Source organism: Pogona vitticeps, chromosome 7, assembly GCF_051106095.1.
Source record: "Pogona vitticeps strain Pit_001003342236 chromosome 7, PviZW2.1, whole genome shotgun sequence".
NCBI classification, from domain to species: Eukaryota; Metazoa; Chordata; class Lepidosauria; order Squamata; family Agamidae; genus Pogona; species Pogona vitticeps.
The window spans coordinates 8165037-8189219 of NC_135789.1; the positions used below are offsets into that span (position 1 = coordinate 8165037).

Consider the following 24183-nt stretch of genomic DNA (forward strand, 5'->3'; position numbering starts at 1 on the left):
CACAGGATGAGAGAGAGAGAGAGCCTCCTTTTTTCTTCCTATGCCTGGAGAAATGGGAGTTCACTCTGTGATGGCAGCGTGACCTTCGAAGAACGGGATTAATAAAACGTCTGCACTGGGAGTGGACAGGAGAAGTAAGAGCATGTCTGGGTGCCTTTGTTTTCCACCAGGTTTGGACGGCCGGACCCTTCGCTTCAGAGGGATTGTGACATGCGAGTCAGCCTGCGTATGGCTTCGGTGCAGTACGTCCACACTCAGCGCTTCCAGGCGGAGCTGGTATCTTTCATCCAGCATTTCACTCAACTTCAGGACGTCTTGGGGCGCCAGAGAGCCGCCATTGAGGGACAGATGGTATGCTTTATGGGGGGGAAGAGAAGACCAAGTGTGGGCCTTATGCAGTTCCAAGGACGTTTGGTAGCTGCTCTACTACTTTGACCCAACTCTGGGAGGCAGTGGAAGACAGGAGGGCCTGGCGTGCTCTGGTCCATGAGGTCACGAAGAGTCGGACACGACTTATCGGCTAAACAACAACAACTATTCCCCCAGTGCCACACAGACACACATGTAAAAAAAAAAAATTAAACAGTGGAAGGAAATTTTATACTCCGTCTTTCATGTAGGGTGGGAAAGACTTCTGCATGTCATGAAGAAAACTCGGTTTCCATTAGTGTAGTCAAATGAGTAAGCATAGATTAAGTACAGTACAGGGATCTATAATTCGTTAGACGGATTTGGAACAAAACGCACAACACTTTGATGCCTTAATTGGAATATTTCCCAGGATGGTTAGGTTTGTGGGGGAAGCCTTCCTTCACAGTACAGGATCCACATTGCGTTGGGCGCAATTGTAGACTACGCCACTGGTGTCTGTACTATTTCGTTCATGCCAAACGAGGCTGAGGTGTATGTCAATATTTACTTGGCCGTGTTGGATGGAGAGGCATAACAAATCGGTAGTTTGGTAAAAATAACCATGGGATTTCAAGATGTCTATTATTGGGGTTTTTTAGTTAGTTTGTTTTTTTTTGAGGTTGGTTCTTTCTTCCCTGAGGTGAGAGACCAAGCCCAGCGAGCCGCCAGAATCCTCTTGGACATCGAAGCGGGCGCTCCAGTCCTGCTCATTCCCGAAAGCTTCAGATCCGTCCATCTTATCGTAGCCAATCTCGGGAAGCTGAAAGTGAAGAACCGCTTTCTTTTTTCAGGTGCCTCGGGCACCTTCTCGCTGAAAGATAAGGTAAGTCTCGTATTTCTCCTCGCTCCTCGTTCTCCTATGGCTGTAAGCGTTGTGGCTCTGAGCAAACGGTAAAGATTACCGCTGTTTTGTATTTTAACGGATCTGTTTCTCTTCCTCCCCTCCCTTGAGGATTCCATTTTGCGAGGCAATGCCTTCAAGGATCAAATTTTATGCGAGGTACTTCCCTCCCCCCACCCACCCTTTTCCTTGTAGGAGAGGCTATTTGTTTGTGCTGAGAAAGCTTTTGGAAGCCAAGCGCTCTCCAGGCAACATTCAAAATGGCATGCCTTTTGAAAACTCTGCCTCTTGGTTCCTGTCCCTGTTTTATTGCTTTATCTGTAGAGTTCCATAAGAGCTGATCTGGAATGCAGTTTGCAGTGCTCTCCTGCTGTGTCTTTGGGGTTTTCTTTACAAGCGCCCGACAGAGTGAATGCTCATACCCAGAGAAGCGCATGCCTCTCTCTGCTCCACATTTTCTCTTTCTTGAAACTTTTCCAAGCTTGTATGTACATCCTTGTGCACAGCAATGCATAGTGAGAATTGATCAGAAAACGAACAGCATAATAAGTTAAAAGCAACATTTCTGCTAGCACTCCAGGGCTCTAGGTGTGCTAAATTTCATGCTCAACTTGTGGCATAATGACTTGTTCATAGTATGGGATATCAGGTCTCCGCTTATTTTTCCCCCCCTGTGCCCTCTTACTTAAGAGGCGTGAGGAATTGTGTGATTCCTCCACACTTCTTGATTGCAGAAGGATATCGTACAGAAGAAGGTAAGTATGAAAGGTTACCTACTGAGAACGGATATTTGATGCAGACTGCAGAAGGAATCTCCTGCTAAAGTTGCTTTTTGAAAGGAAGAATGGGTTCCCCCAAAAAAGAATGCAACTGGATCAAAAAGGGTGTCTCTTTCCTGAGAATGTTCTACACAGTGGTAGTCATTTTATATGTCCTTGGGCTCACTTTACTGTTACAAAAAGTAATAAGATGTTTTCTGGTTGTTGTGGGATTTTCGGGCTTCTTGGCTGTGTTCTGAAGGTGGTTTTTCCTAACGTTTCGCCAGTCTCTGTGGCCGGCATCTTTCAGAGGACAGCAAAGATCTGAGCAAAGATGTTTTCTCTTCTGGGGACATGGCTTTGTGGTTTGCCTGAGGAACAGTCCTTAATTTTGGTTTCCTCCCCTTCTTCCTTGCTCTTTTAGCAAGATTCTGCTCCGCTTTCCTCCCCTCTGGGAACGCCAAAGCACAACATGAGGAGAACGCCGAGCGATGAGTCCAAAGTTACACCAACCTCCTCAGAAGGGCTCTTTATGAATTTGTCTTCCTCCGGACCCCATCTCACCAGGGAGAAAAGTGATCCGGCAACATCTGCTGGGACTAAACCACCAAGATTGTCTGCTTCAGTAGCCCCAGAACAGGCGGGTAAGGTGGAGAGGACCATACCAAGACTATTAACCGTGTGTGTTCTGTCCCAATTTGACGCCGTTATTTTTATTTATTCATTTGAATATTTATATGAATGATGGCACTTTTATCTCGTAGCCAGTGGTGTGTTATAGGTGGTAAGGCCATTTAAAAAATAAAATAAAATGGCTGTATCTGAGTAATCCAGATTGTTTTATCTCTTTTATCCTTGAACAGACATTGCTTCGTATTAGTCTATGGAGTGTGTCACTCCAGGTTCAATGGGAATGCCTTTTGATGAGAAATCTCTGCATTTCTTTCTTTCTTTGTTTAAACTATTTATATCTCACATTTTTCATGAAAAAGGATCTGCAGCAGGTTGCAGTTTTAAAAACACATAGTATTAGGAGCCAAACACATTTTTTTACAGTATGCATCAAATATGTACTGGAGGGGTTTTTTTTAGTAAATAAGAGTAAACATGATTTATTTTCTACTTGCTTATGATCTGGTATGCATCAGAACAAAATACTTTATGTATAGAAGAGCCTTTCTCCAGAGCATTGTTGGAAAACTGAATATCGTGGATTGATCTCTTGTAGAGGAGCAGAACTGCCTGCTAGACTGCATTGTGGTTGATCTGCAGGACATGGATATTTTTGCTGCTGAAAGGTACTCGAGAGAATATTCAAAGACTGCAGAAGAGGCTAGCACAGATCTGATCTTCCCTTCCTTTATGGTCAGGCAGACTGGAGGGAGCCTCCTGACGGAGCCCTTCAGACTGAAGCTGCAAGTGGAAAGAAACTTGGACAAGTGAGTGGTCTCGCTCGACATACTATTACAGTATCAGCATTGCCCTCTGTCTCCGGATGTTAAATCCCCTTTACTGATGGCTGGGAGGTGGTTTTGTTGCTTTTAGTCAATGAATTGTCCTCTAAAACGCACAAGCATACATGAAAACGCAACCATGGGTTCAAGTTGCAGGAAGCCAAATTTCGGCTGAATATCAGCCGCCTAGAGTGGTCATATTGACCAGATAGGCGGGATATAAATTGAATGAATGAATGAATGAATGGAATGGAATGAAATGAAATGAAATGAATGAATGAATGAATGAATGAATGAATGAATGAATGAATGAATGAATGAATGAATGAATGAATGAATGAATGAATAAATATCGGGGAAAAACTTCCTAACTGTTAGAGCAGTACAAAGATGGAATCTGTGACCTCAGGGGGTGGTGAGCCCTCCGACGCTGGAGGCCTTCAAGGGAAATTTAGACAACCTCTTGGCCAGATAATCCTTTGATTTCTTTTCCTGCCTCGAGCAGGAGGTTGGACATGAGGACCTCATAGGTGTCTTCCAGCTTTCTGATTCTATGAAAAAATACACTTAATTCATGAACAAGGGACCTCCCCGTAGGGTGTGCTACGTGGCTGGCTGCTGTGCGAACTGTCACACAGCAGACCTCAAAGGCATGGGGCACAGCCAGGAGGGCATCTCCAGAATAACCTTAAAGACCAGATGCGCTTGTCGGAAAGGAGACGCTCTCTTTGGTAGTTTTGGTTGTTTAAGCCGATTCTTTGGGATCTTTGTGTTTTGCAGGGAGATAAGCCATCATGTCCCCGATATATCGGTCCGCGGCATTGTGTCGTCCGTCCATTGCTCTCTGGATCTGAGCAAATATAAGCTGATTCGGGGACTTCTGGAGAATAATCTAGGGGAGCCAATAGAAGAATTCATGCGGCCGTACGACTTGCAGGACCCCAGAATACACGTGAGAAATTCTTTTTATTTTGCACTTGAAAAATCTGTGCTGAAGGATCGGAGTTCATTGTGTGAAGGCACAGCGATGCCAGAGAAACAGATGGAGTGAAAATGTTGTTCAACCATTAAGGTTCAGAAAGACTTCCTATATCTCCTTCAGATCACCCAGAGATCCACCAGCAGAACCGGATCTCCCCCTGCCGCCCACCTTTATAAGACACGTAGAAATCCGTAGGTTGGAAGCCAGCAGCTTTCTCTGCATCCATGTCTATTCCTTTCTCCTTTCAGACTGTGTTGAGTGGAGAAGTGTACACCTGCATGTCTTTCCTGATTGACATGGTCAACGTAAGTCTGGAATTGACCGATCCTCAGGGGAAACATGGCTCCTTAGCTAGGTATGTTTACCTGTTAGTCTCTCTTTTGTGTGTGTGGCTAAATCCTGGGCCCTTTTCTAGTCTCCATCTGAAAAGGCAAGAGATGAGTCAAGCAGGAAAAGAGAAGGGATACACGACATGCCTGGGGACAAGTGTTGTTTTGCAGATGGCATCGGACCCTTGTTAGCTTTTGGCATCAATACCAAAGGGGAAGAATGCTTGGAGGTGTAGCCTTAGCAGCATCGGGAGAGCTGTTCTTTTCTCACTCCTGCTTTGAGTTCCCAGCTTGAAACGATGCTATCAAGGGAATAAAGAAGAGAGCAGCATGGTTTCCGAAAGGCTCAAGCATGACACACCATGATGCCTTTTCAGAAGGCTCTAATGAGTAGAGTCTAGTTCCCAGCAATATCATTTCAGCTTCATGCCGTTGTTGAGTCTTGGGCAGCCTAGGAAAGGGAGGGTGGGCTGAGCTGAGCTGACCAGGTGGAGTTCTATCGGCAGTAGATGACGAAGCAGAATCAGTACAGCTGATGGCATTTGCTCACTGTCTAGTATGCACTGTTTTGAGTCAGACTTATTACCTCTGTGTTTGGAGCATATTTTTGTCGGTATGCCGTAATGTTCTGATTCTGATTTGCTCGTGCTGCTGATCTTAAGGTAAAGTCATAATCCCACCCACTTGTACCCCGTCTCCCTTTCCTTTGAGTTTAGAAATAGAGATGGGCACCAACCTTGGTTCGGAGGTTCGTGCCAGTTCGTCTGCCTGGCACCACAGGTACTGCATGTTTCCCCTTCCCTGCCTCCCCAGTCAATGCCCCACTCAGCAGTCGGGAGTGCACTTCCTCCTCTTCGCCTGTTCGACCATTCCTGGCAGGAGCACGGGTTTGCCTGTCCCGCCTGCTTGTCTGAGTGGGCAATCAGCCAAGGAGGTGGAGCAGGGAAGCCCAGGCTCCTGCCGGAGACCAGCTGAACAGCCAAAGAGGAGAAGGAGCGGAAACTCACACCGACTAGCGAGTGGGGAATCCGGTCAGCGAGACCTGGGAAAGGAACCTGAGGTGCTGTGCGTACAAACCGTCACGAACCTACGAACCAAGTTTTGTGCCCATCTCTATTTAAGAACTGTAAGAAAGGTAACTTTCTGAAATATTAATTGTGTTTTAACCTTCTTTTTCCTTGCCTCCCATTTCTTTAGGTTTGACTTCAAGAAGTCCAAGCTGCTATTTGAGAGTTTTTCAAACCAGACCAAATCCATCAATTTGGTCTCGCACTCCATGATGGCATTTGACACGCGCTACGCTGGGCAAAAAGTGTCTGGGGGAATGCCGAACGTCTTCAATTGTATCTTCCAGCCATCAAAGAACAGCAGCTCCCAAGGGGCCATACAGATTGAGCTCCATTACAGGTAGGGGAGACTGAAACCTCACTGGCTGGGGACAGGAAGCCCATTAATAACCACATTTCCCCGAAAATAAGACCGGGTCTTCTATTAATTTTTGCTCGAAAAAAACGCATTAGGGCTTATTGTCAGGGGATGTTTTATTTTTTTCATGTACAACCATCTACATTTATTCAAATGCAATCATGTTATCCTCTTCTGGTTGCTGCATAAGGGTGGAGGGCAGGGTTTCACTGAACTGGGGCTTATTTTTGGGGCAGGGCTTCTATGACAAGCATCCTGAAAAATCATGCTAGGGCTTATTTTCAGGTTAGGTCTTATTTTCGGGGAAACCGGGGACATGCCCAACTGGTTCTAAGGTGGGTCTTTGTTGCCCTTTCAGTATTGAGGGAACAGATTGTGTACATTTTGCTTTTGTTTAACTGGTAGCGGTCTTGCCAGTTTCTGTGTCATGGGGAGGCTCATGACACCCCCCCTCCAAAAAAGAAGTTATCTGCCCTGGGTTTCTGGGGTAGCCACCTTTGTCAGATAAGATTTCATGGTTTCCATAGTAGCAGTGGCTCTTTTTTCTAATATAGTGGCTTGCAAAAAACAAAATCTGTGTGGCTTCAGAAATTTCCATGGGATGTGAGGAGTTTCCTCCGTGCCCAGAAAGCGAACGCCAAAGTCTAGCTGCTGGCAGGAGATACTTCTAGAAATGGACCTCATAAGAGGATCTGAAGATCGGTGGGTAGTGTTATGGGAGGAGGGGGAGAATAGAACTATTTTGCTTGTCTGACACACTACCCCTAATCCCCCCAAAATCTCAATATTATTTCAAAGTATCAGACTGTAAAAAAAAAAGTTTAGTTTGATTAAAAAAATAGCAACCCTCTTAGCTCACTTTCCTCCTCCTTAGAGCGACCAAGGATTCGTCCTTCTTCACTGTTGTCTTGAACAACCTCCGTGTGTTTCTCATCTTCGACTGGCTGATGCTCGTTCACGGCTTCCTTCAGACGCCCAGCGAAACGAAGAAACAGCCCGGCGCCACGCCTTCCCGGCAGCGCAACGCCAGCAGTGAAGCGGCCGTCGTCCCGAAAGCCGTAGGGTGCGGAATCGTGACCAAGCGTTCTTCTCTTCAGATCTCTGCGGAAAAACAGTTGGAAGTCAAGATCAACGTCACGGGTGAGGGATGTACGGGGTGACCGAAACAGGGGATGGAGGGAGGGATGAACGAATGAATGAGTAAGGATGCGTAGCTCATGAGAAGGAAGGAGGGACTGGAGAACAGAGAGATCAAGGAATTGTCAGACAAGACATAAACGAGTTAGACTCAGTTTTAGCCCCAGCTGGGCCGGGCCCATGAGTGACTGGAAAAGACCAAAGTGAAATGGATTCAATCAGTTGCTAAAAGCCATCAGAAGGAGGGTAACCCACATCTGTGTATTCTATACCTGGAAGACCCTAAAGAAGGTCACCCTAAGTCAGAATTGACTTGATAGCACGTGATTATTACCTATCGGGTTCCCAATGTGCTGTAATGCAGTGGTTCGCCAACCTTAGGCCTCCAGATGTTCTTGGACTTCAATTCCCAGAAATCCTGGCCAGCAGAGGTGATGGTGAAGGCTTCTGGGAGTTGTAGTCCAAGAACATCTGGAGGCCCAAGGTTGGGGACCACTGGGGTAGAGAGTATTTTCCTCCTTCCTTTCTGAAGGTGCTCCAGGACCGGGTGGTTTGCCCTAGGCCGCACAGGCTGGCTTTTCTCCTACAGTGTCTCGTGGGGTATCAAGCGCCCAGCCTCTGGCTCCTCACCCAAGATGAGTCACTCACTGAGCTCTCCAGCCAGTTCTGAAAACAGTCGCTAACTTAATTTGAATCGTTCCCACGGGTAGCACTGCTGCTTTGTGTTCCTCCAGATACGGAGTTCGTGGTGGTGGAAGACATGTCCTGCTTGGATACCAGCGCCATTATTTTGAAAGGGACCACCGTCCTCACGTACAAACCGAAACTGGTGGATCACCCTTTCTCGGGCAGTTTGTCGGGCATCGAGGTAAGGATGCCCTGCGACTGCAGACCGTTCACTTCTTCTTCCTTGTAGGTGAACTGGGAAGCTATTGCGGTGAATGTGGGATTGAATGATTCTTTCTGAAAATCTGACTTGTGGATAATAGATTCATGCTCTGGGCTTTCAGAGAGAGTTGTGGGGAGGAGCTTCTGGAGCAATCATCACAAGGGGAACTGTCAAGGTTAAATAGCACATGCTTGGGATCATTCTCATGGTTCAATAACTCAGGTTTTCAGCAACCCAAATATAGACTGCTTGGGCAGAAAAAAACCAACAACCCAGCTCCGTATTCCAATTAGAAAACAGACTTAAATAGGATGTTCTTTGTGAAGCCCCATGAGCTGTGCTGTCATGGTGACTTGTTGGGAGGACCTCAGCTGGAACGTAGATAAACATTGGCCTGTTTCCATGGTTCCTTGTCACAAACCTCTCTTTAATTTAGTCAGTGCATGATGCAAATAGACCCAAGAAGATGCTGGCCGCCTTTGGTCTTCTGGGGCCATGGTCTGGTCATCCTGATCCAGTTATCTACCTGTCTCCTTTTAACACCCCTCCACGATTCTAAAAGTCGACACTTCCTGGTTGCGTTATAGAATCTAGCAGGATAACATCTGGTGGAGTCCTACACCCAAATGAAAAGTCAGGTCACCCTGCAGTTGTTCCTCTGTGCCTTCCCTCTCTCTCTCTCTCTCTCTCTCTCTCTCTTTCTCTGGATAAGGGTGAGCCCCAGTGGTTGTGCCTGAATTCTGTTCCCTTCCCATAGGTTTTTTCATGCCGGCTGGGAAACGAGCAGGAGACGGCCCTCTCCATCATCGATCCCGCCCTCATTCAGGTGGAGCTGGCGGGCAGCTCTTCGTACCCGCGGGGTTCCGGGTTATTGGATGCCTTCAACAGCGAAGACTTCCCACCTGTGCTGGAGGTAATGCCTCCTTCTATCCTCTCGGTTAGTGCTTGCCCACCTTGTGTAGGAGTTAAAAAGACTGTTTTTAGAAAGAAAGGGTGATTAATGTAAAATAGAGGTTGTGAGCATCAAAATGGTCTCTTGGGGAGAGAAAGGATGATGTTTCTTTAGAACTCCCAGTACCATGGCAGTCCATAAACCTCAGTAGCAAGCCCCTGATATGCATATGGCTTAACTCTGCTATGGTGTTTTCTTTATGCTTCCTTCTTTGTATACAGAGTCTCTGATCTAATTTATGTGTTTTTATATGTGTTCACGTCGGTTACGTTTCAACCCATCTGTAATGCTTAGCGTCTCTTGTATACGTTCAGGTTTCATGTTGAACCTGATTGGTTTTAAAAAGAAAGTGGTTTAAGTAACCGTGAAAGCACACATTTCAAAAGCTAGTTTTTAATGCGTCTTTTTGTCTATACTAGATCTTAGCATGTTAAAGCTTGATTACTACAGAAAAACCCACCACGGCCGCATCTGTAATAGACAGCTGTCCAGCCTCTGTTTAAAACCATCCCAAGAAGGGAGAAAGGCAGCTGCTTCTGAGATTCCAGTCCCAAACCCTGTTCTCTTTGGTGTTAATCTCCACGTTTTCTTCAGATCCAGTTACAAGCGCTGCACATCCGGCTGTCTTACAACGATGTCCAGTTGTTCCTGGCGATTGCAAAGTCCATTCCTGACCAGACCAGCAGTGCTGGGCCAGATCCTTCTTGCTCCGATGTCAGGGCCACACCTCCAGCTGCTTCATCTGGGTCATCTTGGTCCAATGAGGTCTCCGGAGTGTCCTCGGAGACCTTAGACGCACCCAGACACACTTTGGATCCCATTCTTGGTATGAACAGAATGGCTACACTCCTGTTGCTTCATTTTCTTGTCACCTTAGCAGAGCTTGGGGGTGGAAATTTACTTTTAGGTGTTAAGAGTTCCCTGGCAGCCCTTGCTTTAGTATTTGGTGCATTGAATTCTCTGAAAAGAACTTTTTAATGCCTCCTGGATGTACTCTGATGCTGAGTTGATATGATTTAGCGAAGCCTTCTGCTTTTCCCAATGGTCTGTTATGAGAGTGGTTATGCTTTTTGGAAGCCGGTGCAAGACAGTGCCAAGTGCCATCTCGAAGAAGGGTCAGGCCCCCTTGGGTGTCAACACGGGCGGATCTCCCAGCCTGCACAAGAGAAAGCTGGAAATGGCAGAGCATTATGTTGTGGCCCTGCATCAACAAGACTCTGGCCCACATGGGCGGTTCTGTTCAAAACCAGTGCTTCATTAATTTATAGTAGATAATGAGGTTGGGTACAGGGAGGCCCTCGAAATGTTATAACTCTTACCAGCCCCTTGCCAGCAAGACTGGCAGCAAGATGGCTGAGAGTAGCTGTCCATGACAGTAGGAGCGTGGCAGCAGGAGAACCTTGACCACCCTTGTAGACGGTTGCTGTCAGTTCCACCAGGTCCTGTGAGATCATTTCCCCCTTTATGAAAAAAAAAAAAGGTAGTCCAGTGAATTTTAATCGGCTGGGTTTCATCCCAGACTGGTGCTCTCTGGTGCCTGTGCTGTTCGGCCCACCCAGACCTTAGCAGAATGTGTGTGGAATGTTAGGGTATGGAAGAAAACTGCTTTTGGTTGAAAAACTTCCCCAGCCATCTAAGTTCCCTGAAACCATTTGTTGTTGGGAGGCGCAAGTTGAAAGAATGTTAGCTTTAATAAAAGACCCCTTTGGGATAACCTCTTGTGGCTGTCATGGGTTGCTCTTGTTAGAAAAGTACTGGGAGCAGGGGACGGGGGAATGAAGACTCTTTTGGCTTTGATTGTGAGATTTCTTTCGCTTCAGAGGTGCAGCTGGCCCGACTGCAAGAACTGGGATTCAGCCTAGAGGACTGTCGGAGAGCTCTCCTGGAATGCCAAGGTGCAGTGATTTTTGTGTTAATTACACAATTAAAAAATAAGCTTCTTCATTGTGTCCATTGGGGGGGGGGAGAAAATGTTTCATCTTTTACAGCTGGACAGCATTGCCTGTTGGTCATTTGTATCCCTCTTTGCCTCCACCCAAACTCAGCATTGTTCGTGCTGGATGTTTTATAAGCTGGATGTTGCCCGGTCCTCTACTTGGAAAGCTACGGATCCACTCCTAAGCCGTTTACAGCCAGCATGGCTTAGTAGAGCAACCTTGGTTCCCTGTCTTTATTGGTCTCCTTTCTCTCAGCCGATTTTATATGCGTAGCCTGCGTAACTAAATCGTAAACCGCCCAGCAGGAGCTTTAAGCACTGCTGGGTGATGGTATAAGTGACACACTTTGCTTTTATGGCTGGGAGGAAGAGACGTGCATGGCAGGAGGGCCAAATCTTGTTCTTGATTCTTGCAAACTCGTTTTTCTCTGAAAGACGGACCAAAAGGACGCGACCCATAAAATACGACAGAGTGGAGCCGAGAATTCATGACATGCTTGGCCTGTCCTTTTTGGCCACCTCCCATTTTCATGTGTGACAGGGTGGGCAAAATGGGTGGATTGTATGCACCCTCGGTTGCATCTCAGGGTGCAGTTGTTTAAATTCTAATGCTGGGGGAGGGGAATCAGTGCCTCCAGTGCAAACACACACACACACACACACAATGAAATAGTGCCCCCCCCAATAGTGGTGATTTTGCTTTAGGCAGGTGGCAGTTTGGTGGTGGTAGCTCAGTTCTCCCAGCCAGCCCCAAAATAAAACCCACATGTATGTCTCTCTCTGTGTGTGTGTTTTCTACTCTGGTGGTCTTTTTTTGCCATTTCCAGATCTGATGCAACCAGTAGCAGCTGCTACTCTGAAAATGTGCCCCCCCCCCGGGCTACCTGGGTGGGACACATTTCCCTGGGTATATAGTTGAAAAACAGGTGTGTCTTGGTTGTGTTTATTGTGATTGGTCCAAATGGAGTCAAAAGGTTATGGAGGATGTCATATATTTGTTTCGTTTGTGGTGTTGAGGTTTTTTTTCGTGTGTGTGTGTGTTTTTAACTGGACCAATGTGAAGGGACTGAAAATGTCTCTTAACAGTTAGCTACAAAAATAATGCCGCTACCCCCCCCTCTTCCCTTTCCCTGTTTGTGTCTCCAGGTCAGCTGAAGAAAGCAGCAAGCTGGTTGTTCAAGAACGCCGAACCTCTGAAGCACATCCTTTCAGATTCAAGTGATCCGGATAACCAAGGGGGATTTGCTCTCCGATGGATCTCTGGGCTAGACATTAAAGCAGAAAGCATCTGCATTTGCTTTATTGATGACTGCATGGACTGTGACGTCCCGTTAGCTGAATTAACATTTTCACGTAAGTAATTCCCTCGTTTGATTACTTTTTTCATCACCTTTTATTTTATTTTATTTTATTTTGTCTTACTTGTAGGCTGCTGTTTCTCCCGATAAGGGGATGCAGGGTGGCTCATGATACTAAAAAGCATTAAAGCCACAGTAAAATGTACATTAAAAACAAAACTGATTAAAATACGTTGAATAATTAAAATGAGTAAAACATTTTAAAACTATCTTAACTTTAAAAAGGCATTCAGGGTCTCAGTCATGATTGTTAAAAGCCTGCCTGAAAATGTGGGTTTTCAGCTGTTGTTGGAAGGATAAAAGGAAGGGGGCCCTCCGGACCTCCCAAGGGAGAGCATTCCATAATCTGGGAGCCACCACAGAGAAGGCACTCTTTTGTGTCTCCATCAACCATTCCTGCATTGGCAATCGGACTGAGAGGAGGGCCTCCTTGATGATATTAAGCACAGAGAAGGCTCATAATGGGAGATATGGTCCTTAGGTAGCCTGGACCCATGACCTTACTTATGCCATGTTTCTTTGGTACTGTTTGACTAATGCTCCCCTCTTCACACCCTGCTTTCCAAAATCCCATCTTTTTGTTCTCCGTTCTGATACCCCCAAGGAAGATAAAACATAAAAAGCTTTTTGAGTCGCTCCACTTGTCTGATGCAAATGACCTCTTCCTTTATTTGCCACTGATTAAAGACTTCCCTTTTTATTCTGAGATGCCTGTGACTTGATCTCATTGTGTGTGAGTTGTGCACACCTCGAAGCTGAAACAGGAAGTCTTTAATCAGCAGTGATCTGACCCTGACAATGCCATCTTTACCCTTGTTCAAGCAAAGTTACCCAATAGGATGATGGGCAAACAATGGCGGTGTTCTGTTCTGTTCTCTGTATGTGCGCGTGCTGTGTCTCTGTCTCTGGGTGTGTGTTTATGTCTGTGTCTTAAATGACAAGTCAATCACTGATTTTTGTATCAGTTATCTTTCATTTATTCTCAGGTTTGAATTTTCTTCAGCATCTGAGAACCAGTCCTGAAGGTTATGCCCATTTTACCCTTTCCGGAGATTATTATAACCGTGAGCTTTCAGGTAAGTCATGATGCATTTCTGGCCTCTGGAGGGGTATTACCTCTGAAACTTGGGTTACTGAAAAAGTTACTCCATTTGCAAAGGAGACACAAGGACAGAAACATGCATACATTTCTAATGAAAATGCCTAATGTATTTTGGTTCTGTGGGCATTCTTTGATGGTCATGATAACTCTTTATTAAATCCTGTTTAGAGATATCAGCAGACTTTTTAGTTTCCCAAGCCATTTTTAATAAATAAGCTTAGAACTAGAGAGCTGGAAGGGATCTTATAGATCATCAAGTCCAGCCCCTGTCAAGGGGGCCCAGTGGGGGAATCAAACTCTCAATCTTTGGCTCCGGAGTCAGAAACCTAAACCACGGAATTACCCAGCAGTTCTAATAATAATCTTAGAGCTGCAGAGCTGGAAGGGTCCTTATGGATCATCCCGTCCAGCCCCTGTCAAGGAGCCACAGTGGGGAAATCAAACTCCCAACCTCAGGCTCTGCAGCCAGATGCCTTAAACCCCTGAGCTGTCCAGCAATTAGGCATACAAACTGCAGTAAAATGGACCCGTATTTTAATTCTAAATAGATGGCCAGAATCCTGTCACCAGTCTGCTTTGCAGAAGAGGAATTGCTTCAATCGTGACAGCAGTTTGCCTCTCCTTAACACAGTGCCACTTGCATTCCTGGCTGTATTTCCCAGGAATGTGAAATCTCTCTTCCTGCCCCCACAATGCAGCTTCCCTTACACAGGCATCAATCAGAATCTGGCCAATACAGGCACGCCTCACTTAATGACCAAGTTCCATTCTTAACAACTAGGTCGTTGAGTAAACTGGTCAATAAGCCAGGAGCAATGATAGTGTATGAAGGAGTAATAAATCATGTGCCATTGAGGAGGGTCATGGTGAAGACACAAGCACGGGTTTATGGAAGTCACAAAGGGTCATAAATCTGAGCAGTTGGTTGTTAAACAAGTAGGTTGTTCTGTGAGGAGTGCCTATACATCTTTTGACATTATAGGTAATGCGCAACTTGCAACCACAGAGCAAAACTCACTGCCAGCATAGAGCTCTGTGAGATCTCCGGCTTGCTCTTTGTTCTTCGAGGCAGAGATTGCTGTGGGGCTTCCATTCATATAGAGAGGCACCAGATCTCCAGGGAAAGACCCAACAGTTTGTCTGTGTGGAGCAAACAAACAAGATTCCAACGTTTGAGGCTGGTTCTGCCTCCCCTCCCCTGCCCCAACATGTCCTTAGCAGCCATTAACCCCCAGTTCTGTTCCCATTCTCTTCTCATAGGCTGGGAGCCGTTTGTTGAGCCCTGGCCGTGCTCCGTGTCCTGGCAACAGCAGTCGGCCAGCCGTCTCCATCCGTCTCGGCTGAAGCTGGAAGTGAAAGCCAAACACCGTTTGGATATCAACATCACTTCTGTGTTGATTGGTACGTCTCGTTGGAGGGCTCGAGACGGACTATGCTCTGCCGTGGGGGAGGCCTTCCCGACACAGCCCTGTGACGACCATATGACAAAGATCTAAGATCAAAGAGAGCTTCTGTTCCCCAAAAAGGCGACTTGGAAAGGGTGACCGTGGTGACCGCAGGGTGCACCATCTGCTTTTGCTAGAGCTAAGTGTGGACTCCATAGCCTGGTTCATAAATGACACAACATGTTAGTCAGCTGAGTCAGGGTCACAGAATCAGAGAATGATTGAGTTGGAAGGGGTCTGTAAGGCCATCGAGTCTAGCCCCCCCGCCCCCCGCTCAACACAGGAATCCACATCAAAGCAGATCTGGCAGAGGGCTATTCTGTTTTCTCTTGGTTGGAGCGCTCACTGCCTCCTGAAGTCATTGGTTCCATTGTCGTACTGCTCTAACAGTTAAGAAGTTTTTTCCCCTGATATTCAACCAAAATCTGTCTTCCTGTAGCTTGAGCCCATTATTACATGTCAGGCATCCATAACGAGAAACCATGGTTAATTCATCTTCAGTCACTGAAAGAGAGTCACATGCCCCTGTGTGTGTGTTGCTGATTAGAGTTCATGATAGCATAGAGACATCCCAGGAGTCAATCTTTGGCCATGCTCATGGATGGGAACAGCCATTAAAGGGTGCAATCTGTCACATACAATACAGCCTCTCTTAGTTTTCCTGGGGAATGGGAATCCTGAAGGACAGATACAAGCTTGGTGGCAGAATACATATCTGGTGCTTGTTTTTGCTGCATCAGGTTATCTGCTCCTCCTTCCTGTGCGGTGAAAATGGTTATACAGTTAGGCAGTCTTACATTCATTGCATTGCTTTGAATCTGAAGGCCACAGTCGAGCAGAAGATGGCGAGTTCTCTTGTTTCTGTTTGGGAGGCATGCAAAGGCACCAGGTTTTGCCTCCAGGATCCCAAAGCTGGATCAGGAAAAATGTGCCCCCTCTCTTGAAGGTCTGTGGTTTGTCAGCTTAAGACAAGCCAGACCCAGACGGACGGATGGTGAATTGACTTATAATCTTAGAGCGGTGCAGCTGGAAGGGGGTCTTGTGGATCATCCAGTCCATCCCCTGTCAGGGAGGCCCAGTCGGGGAATCAAACTCCCAACCTCTGGCTCTGCAGCCGGATGCCTCAACCACGGAGATAAAACACCTTCCAGTGTCCCGGCATATTTATAGAGGCCGGCCATTTCATTTTTCATAATCGGTGCACTTTTGGGCTGTCCTGCGGGCTGTGCTTTTTTTTTCTCTCTCTCCCAGTGTGGGTCTTTTCCTCCCACTTCTGTCTTCCTTTCCGTAGAGCAATACACCCGCACCAAGCAGTCATGGATGGCCGATTATTGCAAGCAAGAGAAGGAAGTGGAAGAGGTTGAGTCCGAAGAATGGATCGGCTCTTCTGTGGACCCTCCCTCCTTTGGACAAGGTAAGCGCTTTTAGCCACATGGCATTTGTCAATGGTTATCCTTTGTTTTCATCAGTTACGATTGCATGTCCCCCACGATAGCCTTGCATCGAGAACTTTGATGCATCAGCCATTGCGCAGGGTGTTTTCATAGCAGGCTGAGGGCCTCACAGTGACCAATTTCCCCTCTTACGCTTAACCCATCTCTCATGATTTGCTGTTGGGTAGTTACGCTTTTTTTCAGCCAAGAGCGTCTGCCTCTTTCTCGAGAAGAGTTAAGCCACGGTGTCTCACACTGTCAGTCCCGAACGAACTTATACACAAATGTGTGTTTGAACCTCCTGCAGGATCTCAAGTCTGTCTCCCCATTTCTTATCTCTGCCAGACACCTGTGGTCCCAGGTGCTTATTTTCCTACCTTTTGAGTTCCTTCTCTGCATCGCAACACCCACTCCCCAGTTGCCCCCCCCCAAAATCAGCTTGGAAAGGTGATGAATGGATGCTGTAAACAACCTCCTTATAAGCAGCAGCTTCTTCCTCTGGAATGTCAGCTCCATCATGAAAGTTAACAGAGCTGAAGGATAAAGTCAGCATCCCTGGAGCTGACCTGTCGCTGTTCTATTTCTTTCATATCTGCCGTCCCCTGTTACCACCCTATTTTTGCACCAGTGGACATTGGGATCCTGCAGCCTTTTCAGAGGGCCTTATTCACTGAGTACCCAGTAGTCTTTCTCTGTGCTTGTAATTTCCCCTCTGTTTTCGTACGCACAACAATCTTGCCTGTATATCTGCATTCCCCCCCTTTCCTTGCTAATGTTGTCTTTCCTGTCTGCCAGGCCTTCCTCTTGTCTACCTTAGAACTAGGAGTACAGCCAGTCTGACTAACCTAGAGCACCAGATGTATGCTAGAGGTACTGTATTGCAGAGTCAAGATGCTTTGCTTTTTCCTGGAACCGTTTTGTGCCATAGATTCATTTTGATGCTGTTTGCCAAACGGGGGGGGGGGGGGGCATGGAAAATCCTCTCCGTGTGAGCCCTTTTAGACTGACAAGAGTCTCTGTTCTGCCTCGGCCATGAGCCTCTCGTAGGAAGGGAGTCCTGCCTGCAAGATGTAAAGCCAAGCCCAGTGTTAGGGAGACGTGAGTGCAAATCCCCACTCAGCTCTTTTTCAGTCTCTGAATCCAACTAGCCGCAAAGGCTTGTTAGCAGTAGAAAAGTGAGGCCGTTTGTGTGACCTTGAGCTCCTTGAAGGGAAGGCTGAACCTGAGAGATAAAGAAACATCACCCCGAGGATACCCAGTGTCGTCTGATTTTGCAGTACAAGCAGATGTGGGGCTAGGTAGTGCCCAGGTGAGAGGCCACCCATGAAATCCACATGTTGTATTGGGGAGAGGATGTAACCACGGAGTTCCCAAGCTCAATCCATAGCCTTTCCAAGTATGCCTAGGAGAAAATCCTGCCAGCCACCCCAGAGCGCTGTTCCTGCCAGTCCTGCCTTACATGGGCCACTGGCTTCACTGGGTGTAAACCAACTCGCTTTTGGTCCCTACAAGCCCCTTTTGGCCTCGCCTGGCTTGGTTCTTACCGCTGAAGGTCACCCGCGGAGTCTGTAGCCCAGACAGCCAGAGCATCAGAAACTTCCTTTTGCCACCCACCCTTGCAGACCGGCCCCTGATCCTACTCAAGAAGAGAGGAAGCCTCATGTGCCTCGTCCCCCCTGACCTTTTCCCCCTCTCTTCCTCTTGCAGCTGAAATGAAGGCGCCAAAACGCAGGCAGCCTTTTGTGCCGTTCGCTCTGCGCAATCACACCGGTTGCACTCTGTGGTTTTCTACTTTAACGACAACCCCAACTCGGTAAGGAATTGTGGCCGAGGGAGAGACGCACAAAGCATGGTTGATGTTGGTGGCAGTGGCGGAATAAGTTTTAAATGCAGTCAAGCAAGTGTACTGGCTCCAGGAGTTCCCTGCACTGAAATAGACTGGTTCAAAGTATTCCAATATTATCTGTTCCCACCTCCTTCTTCTTTTTTAATATATGGACTCTCATAGTATGTAGTATATAGCTTTCTAAGCAACATGACAGTTTTAACTCAAAGCAGGAGGATGATCAAAAGCAGGCTGGATTTTACCTTTGAGAAGCTTTCGATGTTCAGACCAACAGGTAGCATAAATCTACCTGCAAAACTGGATCTTTATTATCAAAAATCTTCTGGGCCAGAAATCATTTGATGAGACGAATGTCATTTTACAATCTCACTGTGTTATTATTCCTTTTTCACTCCGGCCTTGATGGGCTAGGGGCACGGAGGTCTCAGGTGTGTGCCTCTCCTCTGTGTGATCAGGAGTGGTCATACACCTTTCTGAGAGGCTCCATCTCTGGTTTTCTAGGAAGCAACCATGTTTGTTTCCACATGTAAGGTGTCTGTGTGTGTGTGTGTGGGGGGAGAGGTTATGGCACCTTAAAAATGAAGCAGATATATTTCTGGGTAGGTTTTCATGAACCACCACCCACCGTCCACGAAAGTTTGCCCTGAAATGAATTTGTTCATCTTGAAGGTGTCACAATTCCTTTGTGTGGTTGTTTGTTTGTTTCTGTTTCTTCTTTTCCTAAAGCAGGATTTGAAAAAGTGGGACTTTGTGCAAAAATTTTTTTTAAAAAAAAAAAAAAGGATTTTGCACAAAGCCCAGGAGTAGCTTGTTGTTTTTTAGTTTAATTTTGCCCTAACATCTCCTGCTGAGATATTAAGCCCCTACATAAATATCTGTATTTAGTGGTTAGGGCTCTTTAAGCAAGTGTTTTTTACTTATACCAAAGTCATAACCTTGATTCTTTTAAAAATCCATTTTTATTTTTATTAATTAAAAAGATTAATTAATTTAAAAATTTTATGCATATGTTACATTGCACGGGAAGAAGTTCGTATGTAGATGCATAGGACAAACATTCGGGTCTTATCAAGATGCCAGAGCAAGGTCTGTGTGTAAAACTTGACAGCCCTTTGTTGTGTTTTGCTTCAGCGCCGCACTTTCCCACAGCGGGAGCCCCAGCATTATCCCTGAAGAAAACGGGACGTTTCTCGAAGGCACCCATAAAGTCAGCGAGTGGCGTGAAGTCCTTACAGGAGAAGAGGTTCCGTTTGCCTTTGAAGCCAAAGCCAAACTGAGGCACAGGTGAAGTGTGTTGGGATCCCATGGGAGCCCCATCTGGCTTGCCAACATTATGGGCAAAGAAGCTTCCGTCTGAATGACGTTTTAGCCTTTGAGATGGCTTAATGTAGCACATGGCTCAGGGGGTCATTGACCGAGATAGGAACATAACCCTTTGTCATGTGCTACCATATTACTTGACGTCGGCTTCTTGCAATTCCAGTTGTAGCTTCTATTTACACGTTGTGAAACATCAAATAACCCCCTTGGGTCTGTGCAGGCAGTACTGAACTAGGTAGTCCATTGGTCTGATCTGGAATAAAGCAGGTAGCTCTTTGTTTTTACTGGTTAAAAAAATTAACCCATTATTTAATCAGGCAGTTCTGCCTTTAATATTTCTCCAGTCAAGAGCTATGGGTCAAATGTGGATAATGCTATATGAATATTAATAACTTAAGAACAAATCCTTGTTCGTTTTGTGTGTGTGTGTATATGTGCGACACGATGGTTATTATTCCAGTCCACAGCCCAGGAAAACAGTCCACAGTCCAACATATACAACAAAATCAGATATTTTAAAAAGGCAAAATGACTCAAGTCTGGCTTAGTGTTTGTGACCGTGTTCCAATATTTTTATGAAGAAAGAGAACTCTTCCCCCACCCCTCAAAAAGTCTGTAAGGTTGGGCCACCTTACCAACACCATTCCATTGATCTTCATTTTAACCTGCTTTTCTTTAAAACAAACAGGCACACCCACGATCTAAGAATTCACCAGCTGCAAGTGAGAGTAAATGGTTGGGAACCAGCCAGTCCAGTGTCAGTAGACAAGGTTGGAATATTTTTCCGATACGCGGCTCCTGACAAGACCACATCTTCTTCTACTGTGAGTCCTGACCATAAGTATCTTTGTTTTAAATTCAGTCATCATGTCCGTTGCAGTCTCTTCCAAGACTGGGTGTTTTTTTGGTTTGTGTGTGTGTGTGTGTGTGTGTGTGTGTGTTTGCTGTCATCGTTGGTATCTTTATTTCCATTTGATTATATATTTGCTTTTAAATCTGGGTGACGGTCAGAGAAGCTGGAATTAAAGGGGCTGAGAACAATCTCTATGGGTGTGTGAAGGAGGAGGGGGAGCTCCGGACAGAGGGAGATACAGTGGTGCCTCGCTAGACGATGATAATCCGTTCCACTGAAATCGCTGTTTAGCGAAATCATTGTCTAGCGAAAAGCATTTCCCCATTGGAATGCATTGAAACCTGTTTAATGCATTCCAATGGGGAAGAATCATAATTGTCTAGCGAAGATCGGCCATAGGAAAGCCGCTTTGCGAACTGCCGATCCGCTGTTTAAATCGCTGTCTTGCGAAGCTTAGGTCCTGAAAACACCTGTTTGTGAGCGCGGAAGGAGCTGTCAAATCGTCGTCTAGCGAAAATCAGTTTGCGTTTGTCCAGCAAAATTCCCCCATAGGAATCACTGTTTTGCAAATTGCTACAGCGATCGCAAAAAGCCAATGTCTAGCGAAAAAACTATAATGCGGGGTAACTGTCTAGAGATGCACCACTGTAGAGTCTTGCACTTTAGAGGGAACCTTGCTGCTGGTTGTTTTTCAGAGATATAATGCCCTGTGTGATGGAGCTGATGGGTTTCTCGGTCACCGTCCTGTTTCTACTTTTGTGTTTCTTTCACAGATTGGCAGCCCCGTTAGTAGAACAAACATCATCCATCCGCACGTTTACGTGAGTAGCGATCCCACCTCTTCTCTTCTTAAAGGCAGCCCATTAAGATGATGCCCTTCTGTCAGTGGGGCTTGCTCTCATTTCATGTGACCGTGAAATTGTGTGGCAGAACAAATGATGCATCAGCGAAGACAACATTTTGAATAAGAGTGCTAGATGGTGGCCGTGGTGGGACCTAGGTTTCGATCTTCCACAAAACCATGACTATTTCAAAATTGGAATATTTCACAATTATGATGAAAATGTGCATGTTTTACTCAATACTCTCTAATGCAGGGATTTTTTTTTTTTGTAAACAAAACAGATTTAAATCCAACATGTAGCGCTGTTAAGTGTATATATGGTCCTCCAGCCAAAGGCAGGAGAGACTTGGAAAATAGATAATTTTCGAACCAGGGCTCTAGCTGTGTAGATTGCAACAGAATTTATCAGCGATTGGGTTCCAGCAGCCCAAATGGACAGGAATTAGTAGAAACTGTTATCAGACCAGCTGAGAGAAGGGTAGCCCAAGGTCAACAATAGCTGCGCTGGTATGAATAAAAGAAGAAATCTCTTATAAATGTGAATTCCATCAGGTTTGGGCACACTGAGGCATATCTGCAAATTTGTTTCATTTTGATCTTCTTTTCTTGAAAACGAAAAAAATATTTTTACAGTTCTCTTCATTGCCTCCAGTTCGGGTGGTATTTGCCGTTACCATGGAAGGCAGCGCTCGGAAAGTGATCACAGTGCGTTCGGCCTTGATTGTGAAAAATAAACTGGACATCCCTATGGAACTCAGGCTGGACAGCCCTTCGGCTCCGGACAGTAAGTGTGCCCGCTTGTCGAAATGCCTGCTAAGATGGCGGTGCCTCACACTGGGTGTGCCGCCATCTTGAATCTTCTGTCAGTGTCACCCTGTTGATTGTGATTTTCTTTTCTGGTGCTCTAACCTCAACGCTGTCCCCATTTATCTTTTGCTGACATTATGAGAGATCCAGATTATAATAATAATCTTGAGAACTGCAGAGCTGGAAGGGACCCTGTGGGTCATGGAGTCCATCCCCGGCCAAGGAGGCAAAAGTGGGGAATCGAACTCCCAACTTCTGGCTCCGCAGCCAGAGACCTAAACCACTGAGCTATCCAGCAGTTCTCAATCATGTTGTGTTGAGTCAAACTATTAGGTCATCTAGGCCTGTATGGTCAGTTTTGGCTAGCTTGTGGCTCTCCCAGATTTCAGGCTAGATTCTTTCCTAACCATATGTGGATCTTTTTTTTTTAGTATTGATGGTCTCCCATCCAAATACTAACCAGGCCCAATCGTGCTTAGCTTCCATAATCAAGACAAGGTTTGGGTTGTTCGTAATTTTATGGTGGTATATTTGCACCCGATGGGAGCGGTACCCCCTTTTTCATCAGGAGAAGTGGGCAAAGCAGCAGCTCCATCGCAGTTCCTGGAACCTAATGCGGGCACCTTGGTCTCCTTCCGTCCCCATCCTTCCCTTATTTTACCCCTAAGGTGAGGGTGTTTACAAGCAGCTGTGGGCTGGGGCCAGGGCGAGGGAATCACAACATTTCCCCGAATTTTGGTCCCCTAGCCCCATGAGAGATGTAGGAGGGCCCCTTCTCAAACCAAGTGGATTCAGAGGCGTGAAAAAAAGGTGAAAAGGAGGAGTGGATTCCCTTACGTGCTCTTTCAGAGATGAGGAAGAAACTGTTGAGATTAAAGATCATCTCTTCTGATGGGGAGATGATGAGGACAGAAGCCAAGCGCCAGAGGAGGGGGTACCAGAGTTCACAAAGCAAAGGCAGCTGAGTCTTTTCCCACCAAGCTTTTCCCACTTCCAGTTCTGCCAGCCCCAATGCACACGTTTTTAGATGCACGCTGAGCATGTAGGCGTGCAGGTATTGCGTCGGTCCTAGAATCACTGGTCATTGAGTTGGAAGGGGTCTTGAAGGTCATCAAGTCCAACCCCCCCTGCTCAAGGCAGGGATCCAAATCAGATCAGATCTGGCAGGTGATGGCCCAGTTAGGCCTCCAGCGTTGGGAGAACTCTCCTCCATGGCTTTCGTTGTCGCACTGCTCTAACAGATGACAAGAGTTCTTTCCCACACTCACCAGAGAGATTCTTAAGATCCTAGGGGTGGACCTGTATTATATCCACCTCTCTGTTTATTTGTGCTGCTGTTGCCTCCAACCATCAGATGTTAATACTTCTGAAAAGTTATTTCCCCGCAAGGGAAAGAGATCCACTCATAGTAAAGTAGACTCTCATTACTCTATTGACTCAAACCTGGATCTGATTTCTAGTCCCAGTGATGACTCCTTACATCCCTTTGGTCATTCTCCCTTGGTTGCAGAGCCCGTCGTGCTGCCGTCGGTGATGCCGGGGGACTCTTTTGCCATCCCGCTCCATCTCACCTCCTGGCGGCTGCAAGCCAGGCCCAAGGGGATGGGGGTCTTCTTCTGCAAGTCTCCCATCCACTGGACCAACGTTCAGAAGACCTCTGAGGTCACCAGCAGCAAACGAGAGTGCCACGCCATGGAGTCTGAAAACAGCCGGTTCTTCAGGTGACTGAGAGATAGAGGGCAGAGCCATCCTCTTCCCTTTTTTATATTTCATCGTAGGGATGATATCCTGATATTGTTATAGAACTAGCTGGGAAATGTTTACCAGCAAAGAAAAAGTCATGGGCCTAAATCCAGCAGATGGTCCCACCTAGAATTAGTTAGCTATATGCTGTCAAGTCAGAGCTCAAAGCCTCATTTCTGGTTTTGAAAAATGATATGCTTTTTTTTAATGTTAACCACTGCAGCCTAGTTAAAATGTAAATCATTTTTGCTGCAGCAGACTGGAAATGGGCATACATGTCTCTGGAGTTGGGTGAATTGATAATGTGGAATATAACAT

The 24183-nt window shown here is 46.2% G+C and overlaps 1 protein-coding gene across 1 annotated transcript in view; it reads left to right on the plus strand.

Moving 5' to 3' along the window:
- Positions 1 to 24183, plus strand: part of VPS13D (vacuolar protein sorting 13 homolog D) — a 130392-nt gene that overhangs the window by 40130 nt on the left and 66079 nt on the right. Inside the window, exons 24-46 of the mRNA XM_072977709.2 lie at positions 171 to 351; positions 1052 to 1234; positions 2435 to 2654; positions 3239 to 3449; positions 4245 to 4416; positions 4695 to 4801; positions 5973 to 6182; positions 7075 to 7340; positions 8072 to 8205; positions 8984 to 9139; positions 9773 to 10004; positions 10999 to 11073; positions 12261 to 12467; positions 13459 to 13548; positions 14835 to 14975; positions 16311 to 16433; positions 17248 to 17322; positions 18160 to 18265; positions 19430 to 19582; positions 20307 to 20442; positions 21245 to 21292; positions 21949 to 22099; positions 23633 to 23843. Of these exons, the coding sequence (XP_072833810.2) occupies positions 171 to 351; positions 1052 to 1234; positions 2435 to 2654; positions 3239 to 3449; positions 4245 to 4416; positions 4695 to 4801; positions 5973 to 6182; positions 7075 to 7340; positions 8072 to 8205; positions 8984 to 9139; positions 9773 to 10004; positions 10999 to 11073; positions 12261 to 12467; positions 13459 to 13548; positions 14835 to 14975; positions 16311 to 16433; positions 17248 to 17322; positions 18160 to 18265; positions 19430 to 19582; positions 20307 to 20442; positions 21245 to 21292; positions 21949 to 22099; positions 23633 to 23843 (3588 nt within the window). The remainder of the gene's footprint in view (positions 1 to 170; positions 352 to 1051; positions 1235 to 2434; positions 2655 to 3238; positions 3450 to 4244; positions 4417 to 4694; positions 4802 to 5972; positions 6183 to 7074; positions 7341 to 8071; positions 8206 to 8983; positions 9140 to 9772; positions 10005 to 10998; positions 11074 to 12260; positions 12468 to 13458; positions 13549 to 14834; positions 14976 to 16310; positions 16434 to 17247; positions 17323 to 18159; positions 18266 to 19429; positions 19583 to 20306; positions 20443 to 21244; positions 21293 to 21948; positions 22100 to 23632; positions 23844 to 24183) is intronic.